The 14753-nt window shown below is 38.5% G+C and overlaps 1 protein-coding gene across 4 annotated transcripts in view; it reads right to left on the bottom strand.

The window, feature by feature from the left end:
* The window catches only part of SAP130 (Sin3A associated protein 130), an 82732-nt gene that overhangs the window by 41691 nt on the left and 26288 nt on the right, over window positions 1-14753 (bottom strand). For all 4 annotated transcript variants that reach the window (XM_075529974.1, XM_075529972.1, XM_075529973.1 and 1 more), the window contains exons 8-13: window positions 8451-8598; window positions 8220-8310; window positions 7931-8035; window positions 5051-5192; window positions 2874-2995; window positions 931-1233 (exon numbers count right to left, since the gene is read on the bottom strand). In XM_075529974.1, coding sequence (XP_075386089.1) covers window positions 931-1233; window positions 2874-2995; window positions 5051-5192; window positions 7931-8035; window positions 8220-8310; window positions 8451-8598 — 911 coding nt within the window. The remainder of the gene's footprint in view (window positions 1-930; window positions 1234-2873; window positions 2996-5050; window positions 5193-7930; window positions 8036-8219; window positions 8311-8450; window positions 8599-14753) is intronic.

Consider the following 14753-nt stretch of genomic DNA (forward strand, 5'->3'; position numbering starts at 1 on the left):
TGCCATTGTTCTCGTTATCTTTAGGAGACCATTCAATTAATAATTTTAACCAAAGTACATGCAAATGTAGCAACAAAACAGAGGTTCGCAAAAGATCATAATCAGAAATTAGCCCATACTTGACCTATAAAAACGGTAACTTCAAAGAGCTGGACTTAAAAAAAATAATTTTTGAGCATGAGCAATTAAAGATGTAGGTACCACATTCTTGCAGTTGGATCACGGCGAGCTATATTTTAGTCAATCCCACCTTTGTATGATAATCAGTTAGTTAAAGTTTGGAAAAGCTTCAATAAAATAATAAAATCCAGCATCTACTTGCAACTAAAGTAATTACTTCTAAGTTATTCTCCTTTAAATTACAATTAACACAAAAGACAATCTTTAAAATCAACAGCCTGAGTGAAAAATAAGCACACTAACCTATTCCACTCCTTTTTTCCTTTTTAATAATTTAACTGGGGCTCTTACAACTCTTGTAACAAACCACACATCAGTTGCATCCGACATATTCGTACATATATTCCATCATTCTTTTCTAGACATTTACTTTCCATTGAGCCCTTCCTCCCCCACCTGTCCCACTTCTTAAAGTGCCAACTCCATTAGCATTTTCATTTAAATACTGACACAACATCAGCTAATATTAGTACAGGATTTTAGAGTCACGTATAACCCTTCAAAAAACCTTAAGCTGAATGAGAACATTATCAGTATAAAGTGCATTTGCTCTCTCAAAAGTGTACCAAGTGCAAATGCTATATTAGACTGATCAGGTTACATCTATTGCTTACAAAGAGCCTAGGAGGTAAGTTGTAACGAACACAGGTTACAAAGAGGAGACTGAGTCTACAGCAAATAAGTAAAGCCATCTAACCAGCAAGTAAGCAGAACCATCACACCATTTTCCATGTAAAACATTAAAATTACCTGAAGTCTTTCCTTCAGGCGGTGGCTGCTGGGTACTCAGTGGAGCCGGCTGTAGTCCTTGTGTGCTGATTGGGGTTGTTGAGTGAATTCCCTGTGTTCCAATTGGGGTTGGCTGTATCCCTTGTGTTCCAATGGGGGCTGGCTGTATCCCCTGTGTACTGATAGGTGCTGGCTGAATCCCTTGGATATGTCGAGCATGAGATGCATCCACTGTCATCAGCTGCATGGGGTTTAGGTGTACTGTAGATGCCACCCCCACACCAGTCTGAGCTGTGATGGCAGAGTTTGGAGCCTGAGCTGAAACTAACAATAACATAAAAAGTAATTATAAGAATGTTAGGTTGCTAAAAGCATTCAATGTAAGGAGGGAAAAAAACATCAAAACTAATTTAAACTCTAATTTTCCACTGTAAAAAAGCATTATCTTCATCCATTTTCAAGAAAGGTTGGGTTTTAAAATAAGATTGGGTCTTTTCCTACCCATATCTTAGGAATTTGAAGATGACTTAAAATAAAATTACCAAAAAAAACCCCAAAAAACTTTAACTACAAAGTTCAAACTGTAGGCCAAGGTACTGTACTATATATCTAACATAAAACTTATGAAATACATTCATGGCTCGCAAAGATTGTTTTAACTGACAAATTAAATGTCATAGGCACTTCTGAAAAATAAATTTCAAATTCTGTATATTCACTGATGATACACAATTTTTTTCCTTGTTTACGATAAGGCAAACACATCATCTACTATGTACATTGAAGATAAAACAAAACCTAAAAAAAATATTCCCAGGAAACAACAAAAAGGATTCTAACTATTCATGGGAAGAAAAAAGCAAGACTTTTCTTCTTGGTCCTCAATCCATAAATGGAGGACACCTGCTTCTCTACTTAAATAGAGAATAATGCTTGAAAAATTTTAGAGCAGCCTTATCCAGTGGAAATATAAGTTAAGTCACAGGTAACTGCAAACTTTCCAGATGTCACAATGGAAACAACAACAATAAAAACATGTAACAAAACAGGTGAAATACACATTTACCATAATGTAATTTTTAAATGTCAATTCAAAATATAATCAAATGTTCTTTTCCCTAATCTGTTTTCAAAATCAACCATGCATTGTGTACTTAAAATACATCATTTTAGATACTAATTTTTCATCAGAAATATTTGATCGGTGTTGTGATTACACAGCACCTGAAAAGAAAAAGTAATTTCATATTGCTTTGTTGTTACAAATACATGAGGCAGGCTTCAAAAATCCTGTGGAAAAATTCCACTATCTTTTATTTTCCATAAACTTTTAGAAGTCTCATCCTATTTGATAATTTTCCAATTTTAATTAATTCAAATTAAAACTGTAGTTTGTTAGTCGATCTAGCATCATTCCAAGTGCCCCATGGCCCTGGGGAGTTCATGGCTACTTTATGAAGCAGTTCGGCAACAGTAAGACAATGACCAAAATGTGGGAAATCGTATTCTTAATGTCTACATTAAACTGAAAGTACATAGATGAAAGGTTTAAAGAGCCCCAAAGTTGGAAAAGTAACACTATTCATGTCAAAACTGAACATAACTGTACAAAAATGTAAAGAAAAAAAGCATTCCACTATCCCCAAAACAACAGAAACTGCACAAGAATATCACTTTATACGCTGTAATTACCTTTTCAAGGTGCAATGAAAATTGTTAAGGGATTATCCTCAGGGTAAAATAAATGCGTGTGATTATCACTAATAGTCACAAACGTTTTAGATCATAAAGGCAGTACTAAAGAAGATGCTTTGCTTCAGATTCTACCTTTATTAGAATCTGAAATCAGTGCTAGTGCCATACTAGAATTACTCACTGCTTACGAAAATAAAAATGTCAAATAAATAAATAAACAAAAATGTCAAAAGCCGTCTTAAAAAAAAAAAAAAAAGAGGCGCTCCTACCTGGATACTGTCGAATGGTGGACACGGAGCTGGTGATGGGAGTGTACGTGTGCGCAGCCAGGGGGTACGCAGACGGCGGGTAAGTTGGCAAAAAGTATTGGAACTGCACAGGAACTGATGGTCTGTAATGGAACACACAGGATGAGACAAACAGCCCATCTTTCTCTACCACACAATACCACCCCCCACCCCGACCTCCTTCAGAGCTACCACACCAGCATTTCTCTCTTCACGTCCCAAACAAGTGATAGTACATAAATGGATCCACAAAGAAAGTTAAAACTTGAAAAGTAAGATTTTATATAATTACACAAGTGTATATAAAACACATATATAAGTATATTAATTTTTACAATTATCAAAAACTCAGTAATGAATTTTCCCAACTCAACCCCACTTGAATTTGAATGACACTAAACTCAAATAGTTTCTACTATTATATCACACATAAACAGATAATCCCCGTTTAATCCAAACTTTCAGATAACAGAAAAACAAAAGTGTCCAACTTAAATTTTAATATAATCTTGTTAAAAAATTGTCCGGGAAGAGCATGAGAAAATAATTTAAAAGAAATACCATTTCTCTAAGTAGATACACAAATTTTAAATTAAACAGACTGAGTAGCACATAGAAATTACACACGTCATGATGAAATAAGGATTACTTGAAAACAACAAGGTTTTCTAGTAATGCTTTACAGAAATACTTATTCTTCAAACTGAAAATGCTATCTAAGAAAATCTATGAAATTTCAAAATTGGCATTCAGGTCAAGAATAGGAAAGACAAGGTGTATCACTGTCTTTGCTTCCATTCAAATTCACACCAGAAATGCTAACCAAAACAAGAAGAAAATAGGTGTAGGGAACTATAAATGAAGATACCCCATTTCCCAAAATTACCCTTATTTGTAGAGGAAATGGGCATTTAATAAGAAGTCTAAAAGAATCTATAAACATTTAGAGTTGATAAGTATTCAGGAAGTAGGGTTCAAATGAGGGGGACACTGTAAAACTACAGAATGAGCATTAAGGTTTGACTGAGAAAACTTAATCATAACAAATTTATAGATTATAACAGATAAAACCAAATCTGAGCCCATGCTGATTTTAAAATATACATTACTCAATAAACAAATGGGGGGTGAGATATACATTTCAACTAAAAATAGGTATAAGAAATGACAAAAATAAAGCCCTTATGTTAATAATTGATATATAATTAATAAAATAAAAACTCAGCAATCATGATGTTAATAATCAGTTCAGCCAAGAATCATCAGTGAATGCAAAAAATATCGAAAGTTTATTAAACAAGGTATTTGCAATTTCAAAGTACCTCCATGTATATTACTTAAACAAAGGTGCATAAAAAATTCACGGAAAAAAGGATTAAAAAATAATGCAATTTTCCCCACAAGCTTTTTAAGATGGCTTCATAAAAAAGAAGAAAAATTTGCCTTTACAGTAGAAAAATATTACTTAAAAAATACCTTTATTGTGAACAAACAAAACAAAAAACCTACCTCAGCTAACTAGTCAGTGTTAACATAACTAATAATGAGGTAAATAGCAGGGGCTCTGTGACGCAGCAACATCAATAATACTTACTAGTACCTAACTGGCACACCATTCAAAAACATGTGACTAAGTTATAACCATGACAAAAGAACCTGACAGACCCACATAGAAAAACAAATAGAAAAATATTCTATTAACAAAGCTGACCTATACTCATTAAAACATCAATGTATTTTAGTATCAAGGTAAAGAAAATTCTAAAAATAGTTTCAAATAGCTGTCATGTAGTTAAGCAAGAGAATGTGTGTTTTCTTAGGAAACACACAGAGGGACTTATTAAGAAAAAGCTATGATGCTGGAACCCAGCAACAATTAAAGAAAACAACAACAAAATCACACGCATCACAAAACGGATGCTAGGAGAATATCCATTAAAAATAGAACAGCTGAATAAATATATTGCACATTTCCTTATTATTGCTCTTCTCTTACTTTCTACATATCAAATAAATTACGCAATGTCTTAATTCCAAGGAAAACTTGACAATATGAATAAATAAATAAATTTCATATATCTTCCATATTATGTCTCACTGGAAAATTGATACAGTAGATGATACCATGATTCAGCTGCAATTGGTATTTTCTCACCTACCTGTTGTCACTTCGGGTTTCCATGGCCACGGGATTTGGAGATGCTCGATGTCCTGAAATGGGAATCAAGCTATTCCTCTCTGTGGGGTAATCAGGCTGGATCCGGGGAGAAGTGTGTGTGATCTGCTGGGGCACGACCTTAGCTACAAAAAACAAAACCCAATAGTGTATATCACAGCATTCCTGGCTAGTAACCATCTTAAAAATGAAAATAGAAATAATATGACTGGATTCCAGGTGTTAAAGTTAAAAATAACAGTACATAATGTTCAACAGAATTATTTAGAACCAATAATCCATTGATATATCCAAAACCACAAAAACTTCACTGAGATCGAGTTGATGCTGACTCATATCGACCTCCCTGTGGGAAGTAGAAAGCCCAGAGGAGGTGGTTTTGAACTACTGACCATGGGGATCGCAGCCCAGCCCTTAATCACTATACTAGTAGGGATCCTGGTAATATATCAAAGTAAGGTTCACATATCAACTTGATAGATCAACAAAACTATCAGCAAAAAAACCCAACAAAACTATCAGCAAATACTACTCCCCCTTTTCTTGGAGGTCTTGTTCATTTAAGGAGAAAATGGCATAATTAACCAAAATAAATAAACAAACAGGATGTTTAATAAGGAAATGGCATTCTACTCCAGGGTCTACAGCTACTTAGCAGACAATTTTAATTTCTATATATGTTTCCTTGTCTACAATGAAGACTTCTCTAGATTACTGCAGAGTGATTTCTGCGATCCTTTGAAGGTCCTGATATTCTGCATACGTTTTACAAAGTACAAGTCAATATGACCTAAGAGTTGTCAAATTCAGCTTAGTGTGCTCTCTTACACAATTTGCAATCAACTATTACTCAAAGGGTAGATTTGACTGGGACACATGGCACCATACCTACAGACCTCTGTGCGTGGAGATTTAGAGAAGGATTACCTACCAGCTAGTCAGAGACATAGAAGATAGCTTCCATTTGTTTAAGGAACACTCTCTATCAGTGATGGAACACAACACTGGACCTAGGACACTATAATGTACTGCCCTAATACAGGGCACTAAACATCACGGGTGAGCAGTACAAATCTGTTACAGTGGCTGCTCAGCTAATTTCGAAGGAAAGAAGCGATGGAAATGTCTACAGGATGTGAGCCAGAATGTCCCGTGCTACCCATGGTTACTGCAGAGAAGCCGAGTAAAACCGTTGCGTGTTTCTGAGGCTGTTAAAGCCTTATCTTTCTCCTGCTGAGTGGTTAGCAGTCCAATTAGTAAACCATCACACTACCAGGGCTCCTAATGTTAAATGACGCCTTGTATTATAAAGATTCCTGTGTGTTCCCAGACAGTATCACTGGAAGATGGCCACGAAGGCCCTTTGGTTTACAGACAGGCTCTGGTTTGGAGTCACTACAGTAAGAGAGCACCATAGACCCCCAGGGCCTGAAAAGCCACGTATTTGCGATCTTGCCCTTTACAGAAAAGTCTGCCTATCTGCTCCTGATGACTAAGTTTTGGCAGAAACATTTCAAATTTTTTTAGTATGCACTATTTTTGAAGAGGAATAAACAAGTCTATGAGAAAGTACACGATGGTCCTAATCACCTTGGGGGAAGTACTCAGTGAGAGCCTTGGTTAACCTGCTTTCCCATTGCTGAAGCATCCAGAGATTCTTCCTGAAAAATCTATGCCAGTTCTTAAAGGTTTGAAGAAAAATAAGCAGCCATCTATCTGGGAAGCAACAAAGCCCAAATGGAAGAAGCACACCAGCTTATGTGACCGCAAGGTGTTGATAGGATCAGGTACCAGGCATCAAAGAACAAAAAATCATTATCATTGTAAATGAGGGGGAGTGCAGAGTGGGAACCTAAAGCCCAGCTGTAGGCAACTGGACATTCCCTTACAGAAGGGTCTCAGGCAGGAGACGAACCAGTCAAGGTGCAGTATAGCATGGGTGAAACATACAAACTCTCCTCTAGCTCTTTAATGCTTCCTTCCCCTCACTCTCATGATCCCAATTCTACCTTACAAATCCGGCTAGACCAGAGGATGTATAATGGTACAGATAGGAACTGGAAAAACTGGGAATCCAGGACAGATAAAACTCCTTGGGGCCAATGAGAGTGGTGACACCAGGAAGGTAAGGGTAAGGTGGAATAGAAAGGGGAAACTTATCACAATGATCTACATATAACCCCCTCCCTGAGGAATGGACAACAGAAAAGTGGGTGAAGGGAGACACTGGACAGTGTAAGACATGACAAGTTAATAGTAATTTATAAATTATCAAGGGTTCGTGAGAAAGAGTAGGGGTGGGAGGGGGAAAAATGAGAAGCTGACACCAAGGGCTCAAGTAGAAAGGAAATGTTTTGAGAAGTATGATGGCAACAAATGTGCTCGACACAATGGATGGATGCATGGATTGTGATAAGAGTTGTATGAGTTCCCAATAAAATGATTAAAAAATAAAATAAAATATCAGTTAAAAAAAAAAAAAATCGATGCCCGTATCAAAACTGTCCCCATGCTTAATGTGTGTTTTCTTTCTTTTTCTATTGTTAGTTGTCTATGCTAGTACCTTTAGCCGATTACTTTGGGAGATACATATCCAGCCAAAAGGCAGGTCTAATGAAGAGTAGCTAAAACTAGAGGTGTAAACAAAATCTACTTTCTAAGAGTCCTCAAAATTGTTATTCTCATCCTTGTTCTCTCTACTATCAGTTAAAATACGCAGGACAAATAATAGTGAAACTTAAATTCAGTGTTGTTTTGAAAATCAACCACATTAAAAAAAATACTCACCATCAACAATAAAGTGCACTTCAAGGTGTTAAAAAACTCCTTTGAAGTTTTTACCTGATGTCTGCAAGACACTCACCAACAGGGATGTTTGAGGTGGTCACAGCAGTAGCATGGGACGAGTGTGAGGGCATTGCCATGGTAACAATTGTACTCGTGGGAGCTTGTGTGTGGGACACAGATCCTAAAACAGGAGGGGGAAATCTTCAATAAAGCTGGCCTTTGTGTGCATTACAGTTCCTCCAAAACCTGAGGAACTAAGCAAGTTTTCTAGCCCATTCTTCTTGTTTGAGAGTAAGCTCACATGCTTAAATTAACTCCACATTCACATCTTTTTCCTTCAGAGGAAGCGCAGGGATACCACTCACCAGCTGTGGTTGCTGAGGGAATGGTATTGGTTGCTAAAATAGGTGCGACTGTCGCTGCCGCTACTGGCGTACCGGTACTGAAGATCGTTTTCTGTGGGAGAAAACCCCGTGAAACAAGAATTATAAACAAGACCGCTTTCCGCTCAGTCTGTTTCAAACAGCAAGGTCCTTAGCAAGTTGTGTATAATGCTAGTCCTCATCCACCAAGCACACAGTGTCCTTTCTTCATACCTGAGCCATGGTGTGAAGCTGCTGTTTCGGAGTCCCTAACGCTGGGTGGGACGGTAGTGTGATTCTCGTAGTTACATCCCGTGACTGGGCAGGACGCTGAATACTAATAGGTGCAGATGGTGGATGCTGGATAGACAAAGTTTGCCGACTGAAAAGAGAGAGAGACTACAGTTTACAAGTTGTCTACAATCATCGTTGAAATCATTTTCTCACAATTCTGTGCTGTCCCCAGTTGAACCATACTTGACCACATCCAAGAAATAAATGGCCCATGAAATTTCTCTCCTAAAATTGTCTAAAGTTTCTTTCAAGAGGGATTCAAATGGATAATGGAAAATGGAATTAAAATATAATGGAGAAAATAATTTATAATTTATTAAGGGGTCACCAGGGTGGAGGGAGGGAGGGAGGGAAAAAAGAGGGGTTGATACCAAGGGCTCAAATACAAAGTAAATGTTTAGAAAATAATGATGGCAACATATGCTTGATACAGTTGATGTATGGGATGGTATAAGAGCTCTACGAGTCACCTATAGAATGATTTAAAAAGAGGAAAAAAAGATAATGGAATTTTTTCGTGAATTTTTTAAAATTCATTTGTCCAGACCATGAACTGAATGAGTCCGATGCCATTCTCCTTATCCTTGAAGAACTTAATCAAGACTTAATAGTCTTGTATGACCATTATAAGAATGAAGACAAGATAGAAGATATGCAGTAACATTCGTTTGTTATACATTTTTGGAAAATTTGTTGAGGGAAGATAACAGGCAATATTGATTATTAGAATCACAATCACCGTGACTCCTAGAGCACTGATCTCCTTAATGATTTTATATAGCTCCTTACCAGATACCGGGAGCCCTGGTAGTACAGTAGTTAAATATTCACCCATTGACTGAAGGTCCGTGGTCTGAACCCACCAGGAGGAAACTGTCGTAGTCTACTTCTGTGAAGGTCACACAGCCCTGGCAACCCTATGGGTCAGTGCTACGCTGTCCTCAAGGCCTACTACAGAACAGACGCAATAGCACAAGCTTTGGTCTTGCCAGCTTGAACAACTATTGGAAAGACTGAGCTTATAGTCATGCTCATCAAATGACTAAGAAGGATCTCATCCCAGGAAGTACGTTTTATTACCTGAAAGCATGCTGATAAAATTACACTCGGCACAAAACTGCCCTGTACAACAACTGGCATCTCAAATTTAGGGTAGGGAGAACAGACTACTGAAAAAATGGTGGTGGGAATACAGGTAGCCATTTGGGAAAAATAAAATTGAATTCATACTTCACATTCCACAATAGGCAAACTATCATAAAGATAAAAGATTTAAAGGAAACTGGGTAAGTACATTAAAGGGATGGGAAATTGCCTTTACAACCTTGGGAGTGGAGAAAATCAGACTATGACTCAAGATCCAAAAGCCATATAAGAAAATAAAAAGCAAAGTGACTAAAATACATTGAGTAAATAAATCATCTATAAAAACCATCCTGTCAAGAGAGAGAGAGACTTCGGTGATCAAAGTAAGTTTCCTAAGGCACTAAGCTGGAAGCAATCTAGTCTGCCAGCTCAATCACTGTTTCAGTCCTTACGGCTACCATTAAAATTTTTTTTTAAATTTTAACTTTAAAATAATTTTATTTTTAAATGACTCCAAGAATAGACTCACATTAGTTAATTTAACATCTACAGGAAAAAGAGGTTAATGTATGACAAAGTGAACTTGAGTCCTTGCTGGACTTCAGTGGAGTGAAGCTAAGTTTGCAGGCAAGCCAGGAATCAGGAAAGGAAATGAGCTGCATGCTTTATCCCCTCTATAAACTACTACCTTTATCACCATGATAGCAGAAGAAATGGATACGTAACTTTTTTTCATTACATAAACTATTGGATTTGATCAAGGCATCACAGGTAAGTCTAAAGGAATCAACTAGACTGTTGCTGGACACCTCCTAGCTCTTCCTCATCAGCCTGCTCAACTGTTTTCTTTTTCAGAAACATCGCTACAATCCCAAAGCTTTCCGATATCCTTGTTTTTAACTGCTGTGGCTTGCGGAATTAAAGCAGCTGAACTGGACACAAGCTCAATGTCCTTTCCTTCAAGAAGTAACTCACTTTTCTGGGCTTGAGCGATGGAACAAGCAACACCTGTCCTCATGGGAACCCTCCAGATGCACTTTTCACCCAAGAAGTTACGGATGTCAATGAGAGGCCCATTCTCCTGAACAACCACGTTGATGGGAAGTGGGCATGCACAGACCTCATGTTGTATCGGGAGCCCAGTGTCACACTCTTGATCATGTTCTGGACACGACTACAGAGAGTGCGGACGGTAGCCAGTTCCTTCCTGCTTCCCCACCATTCGTCAACTTGAAGCCTCTTCTTTCCAGTGTGATTTAAGTCCTTCCATGGGGTTCCTCTGGGGCCCTTCACGATGACCATGCAGCCGTCAGGGAAGTGTCTGGTTGCTGAGAATGGTCTTCATTCTCGCGGTAGATGTGGCAAATGGAAATGGATACTTTATGGCTACCAGTACTGAGTATTCTTAACAAGGACCTACTAAATGGATCCAGATCAATAGGAGGGAAAGAACAGAACAGACCTTCAAACTCATAATCAGGTTTAGGGTGACTGGGAAAAACTCAATTATCAGGCATCAAAGAACAAAAAATCATATCACTGTGTGCTCACCTCCCTGATACAATCACTGAAGACAAACAGGTGCATAAGCAAATGTGACAAAGAAAGCTGATGGTGTCCGACTATCAAAAGACATAGCGTCTGGGGTCTTAAAGACTTGAGGGTAAACAAGTGATCATCTAGTTCAGAAGCAACAAAGCCCACATGGAAGCACACCAGCCTGTGCGATCACGAGGTGTTGAAGGGATCATCAAAACAAAAAATCTTATCACTGTGAAGGAGGGGGAGTGCGGAGTGGAGACCCAAAGTCCATCTGTAGGCAATTGAACATCCCATTACAGAGGGTCTCAGGGAGGAGACGAGCCAGTCAGAGTGCAGTGTAGCAACGATGAAACATACAACGTTCCTCTAGTTCCTAAATGCTTCCTCCCCACCAGAGGATGTACACTGGTACAGATAGCATCTGGAAACACAGGCAATCCAGGGCTGATGATCCCTTCAGGACCAGTGGGGCAAGTGGAGATACAGGGAGGGTGGGGAGAGGGTGGGTTGGAAAGGGGGAACCAATTACATGGATCTACATATAACCTCCTCCCTCCCTGGGGGACGTACAACAGAAAAGCGGTGAAGGGAGACGTCGGACAAGGTAAGATATGACAAAATAATAATTTATAAATTATCAAGGGTTCATGAGCGAGGGGGGAGCAGGGAGGGAACAAGAAAAATGAGGACCTGATGCCAGGGGCTTAGGTGGAGAGTAAATGTTTTGAGAATAATGGGGGTAACGAATGTACAAATGTGCTTTACATAATTGGTGTATATATGGATTGTGATGAGTTGTATGAGCCCCTAATAAAATGATTAAAAAAATAAAAATGTGCTTAAAAACGGCTTATACATGAGTATATGTGGTATTTACTCTCTAGATAGGGTTGTTGTTGTTAGGTGCCTTCTTGTCTGTTGTGACTCATAGCAAGACAAAGAACAAAAGAACTAAACACTGCCTAGTCCTGGACACTTGTTTGTAGCTATGGGAAAGCTAACAACGAATGAGGATGAAATGTACCCAGCTTGACCAAAGTATTGTATATACTCGTGTATAAGCTGAGTGTTTCAGCACATTTCTAATGCAGATTTTTGTGGTAAAATTAGGTGCCTTGGCTGGTATTCAGGTTGGCTTATACTCGAGTACACGATGTCACTAAAAAGTATATAAGAAAAATTATATATATATATATATATATGTATGTATGTATGTGAGGGGGAACACCAGACACAAAAATGGAGTTCTGGGGCAGGGGGTGAGGGGAAGAAAGAAGAGAAAAAGAGAGGAGCTGATACCAAGGGCTCAAAAGAAAGTAAATGTCTAAGAAAGAATGAAGGCAACATATATACAAACATGCCTAATGCAATTGATGTATGGAATGTAACAAGAATTTTAAAAGTCTCAGTAAAATGATCTTTTAATTAAAAAACAAAACAAAACAAAATATAACGGAATTCTATGTGCCCCAAAGCAATGTATTTTTTCTTATAAAACAACCATAATACCTTCAAAGTACTGTCCATTACAATTAATACATTTTTCAAATCTGCAATTCCATTCTTGGAAGCATTTTTCAAACTCGTCTGTTTGGGTGGCTGACAGCCCCTCCTCATTTTTCAATCCAAACAGCACAATTCTAGTTTTGTGGGGGTAGTCCCTTGTATGGCTATAACAAGTCACCACCATCTCTTCAATGCTGACTCACATATAGCTACAGGGAAATAGAAATGTTTGTATGTATGATGTTGTAAGATCTTCCACCTGACAATGTGTGTGTCCTAATCACAGTCCTCTTCCTGCTTCGGTAGTCTCACCTTTAAGTAACCGATGTACTGATCTGCCACCAATCACGCATTTATGAGTTCTTTGTTCCACGCCTTACTTGACAAACATCCTATGAATCCCTGGACACCATTTTGACTTTGTGCTAATGGCCTCCTTCATCCAACTGAGGTGTCTTTGTCTTGTCTTTTAAGACTTAATAAATGTTCTCATGTTGTATTTGAGATTGGGGTCTCCTCTGCATCCTACATTCTGGCCTTACGCCATCCTCACAAATGTCCTTACATCTGAGCCCACTGTTGCAGCTACTGCAGTCAATCCATCTCATCAAGGGCCTTGCTTTTTGCTGTCCCTTCACTTGAGCCAGCATGAAGGGCGAGTCTCTCTCCCGGGACTACACATGTCCACAGTACACGAGGTGAAAACTTGCCGTCTATGACTCTAGGGAGCACTCTGGCTGTACTTCATCAAGACAGAGTTGCTTGTTCTTTTGAAAGTTCGTGGCACTTTCTTTGTCAAAATTGCAATGCAAATGTATCAATTCTTCTTGGATATTCCTTATTTAATGTCCACCTTTCACATGTAACGAGGCAATAGGAAATACATTGGCTGTGTCATATACACCTTAGTCCTCAAAGAGACAGCTTTGCTTTGCTACATTTTAAAGAGGTCTCATGCAGATTCACCCAGTGCAATGTATCATTTGATCTCTTGACTGCTGCTTCCATGAGCACTGATTATAAGATTCAAGCAAGATGAAATCCTTACAGCTCAGTCTTTTTTCCATTTATCATGATTTTACCTACTGGTCCATTTGTGAGAATTATGGTTTCCTTTTATAGTGAGTTGTAATCCATACCGAAATACGCAACCTTTTTTTTTCTTTCCCCAATTAAATTCTAAATTTATTTCTTTCAAGTACTTAACAGAAATAAGCACTGAGGTTAAAATTTCCCAAAACTACTTCAAAATTTCCGTCAAAGCTGGACTTTGGAGTCAAGCTGGCAGCCAAGTAGAATTATCTGCCAGGTGCTCCTGTTGTTGGATCAGAAAATTAAGAGACAGGCATGGGAAGCAAGCCTGAGGAGAAAGCAACTGGACTGACAGTTCCAGAGGGATCCTTGGCAGAGGAGGTTGTGGGGGAAAAGAGTGGTGAGCAAAAATGACACAGACAGGGGAACAACCAGGGAATTAAAAGCAACAAGGAAGATGTAGAGATCCTGGTGGTTGGAGCAACAGAAATCGAACTGAGAGAAATTACTTAGAGGCAGAAGAAGGGTGAGCAAGATGATGGGGCAGGAGGAAGTTATAAGGAAACAGGAAAGATCTTGAAAGCAAAGCTACGGATACAGGTATAAACATAGGTCTGTATTTATGTAATTATATTAATTCATAAAAATAAGAGGTATTGGTCTATTGAGGAAGTAGATGGATTTGGGGCCTCTGCTCAAGCCCTGCCTCAACACACTAACACTTTGTTCTAACAATCTGGCATTCTGTGATGCTCACTCTCCCAACATGATCACTGAAGACATAATGGGTGCATAAGAAAATGTGGTAAAGAAAGCTGATGGTGCCCGGCTATCAAAAGATATGGTGTCTGGGCTCTTCCAGGCTTGAAGTTCAGCAAGCAACCATCTAGCGGAGAAGCAACAAGCCAATATGGAAGAAGCACACCAATCAGTGTGATTATGAGGTATCAACAGAAACAGGTAACAGACACCTGAAGACCCAAAACTCATCTGTAGACAAGGTGACATCAACTCACAGAAGGGTCACAAGGAAGGAATGAGGCAACCAGGGTGCAGTATAGCACCAATGAAACACAA

The sequence above is a fragment of the Tenrec ecaudatus genome, chromosome 13 (genome assembly GCF_050624435.1).
Source record: "Tenrec ecaudatus isolate mTenEca1 chromosome 13, mTenEca1.hap1, whole genome shotgun sequence".
Classification (NCBI taxonomy): Eukaryota; Metazoa; Chordata; class Mammalia; order Afrosoricida; family Tenrecidae; genus Tenrec; species Tenrec ecaudatus.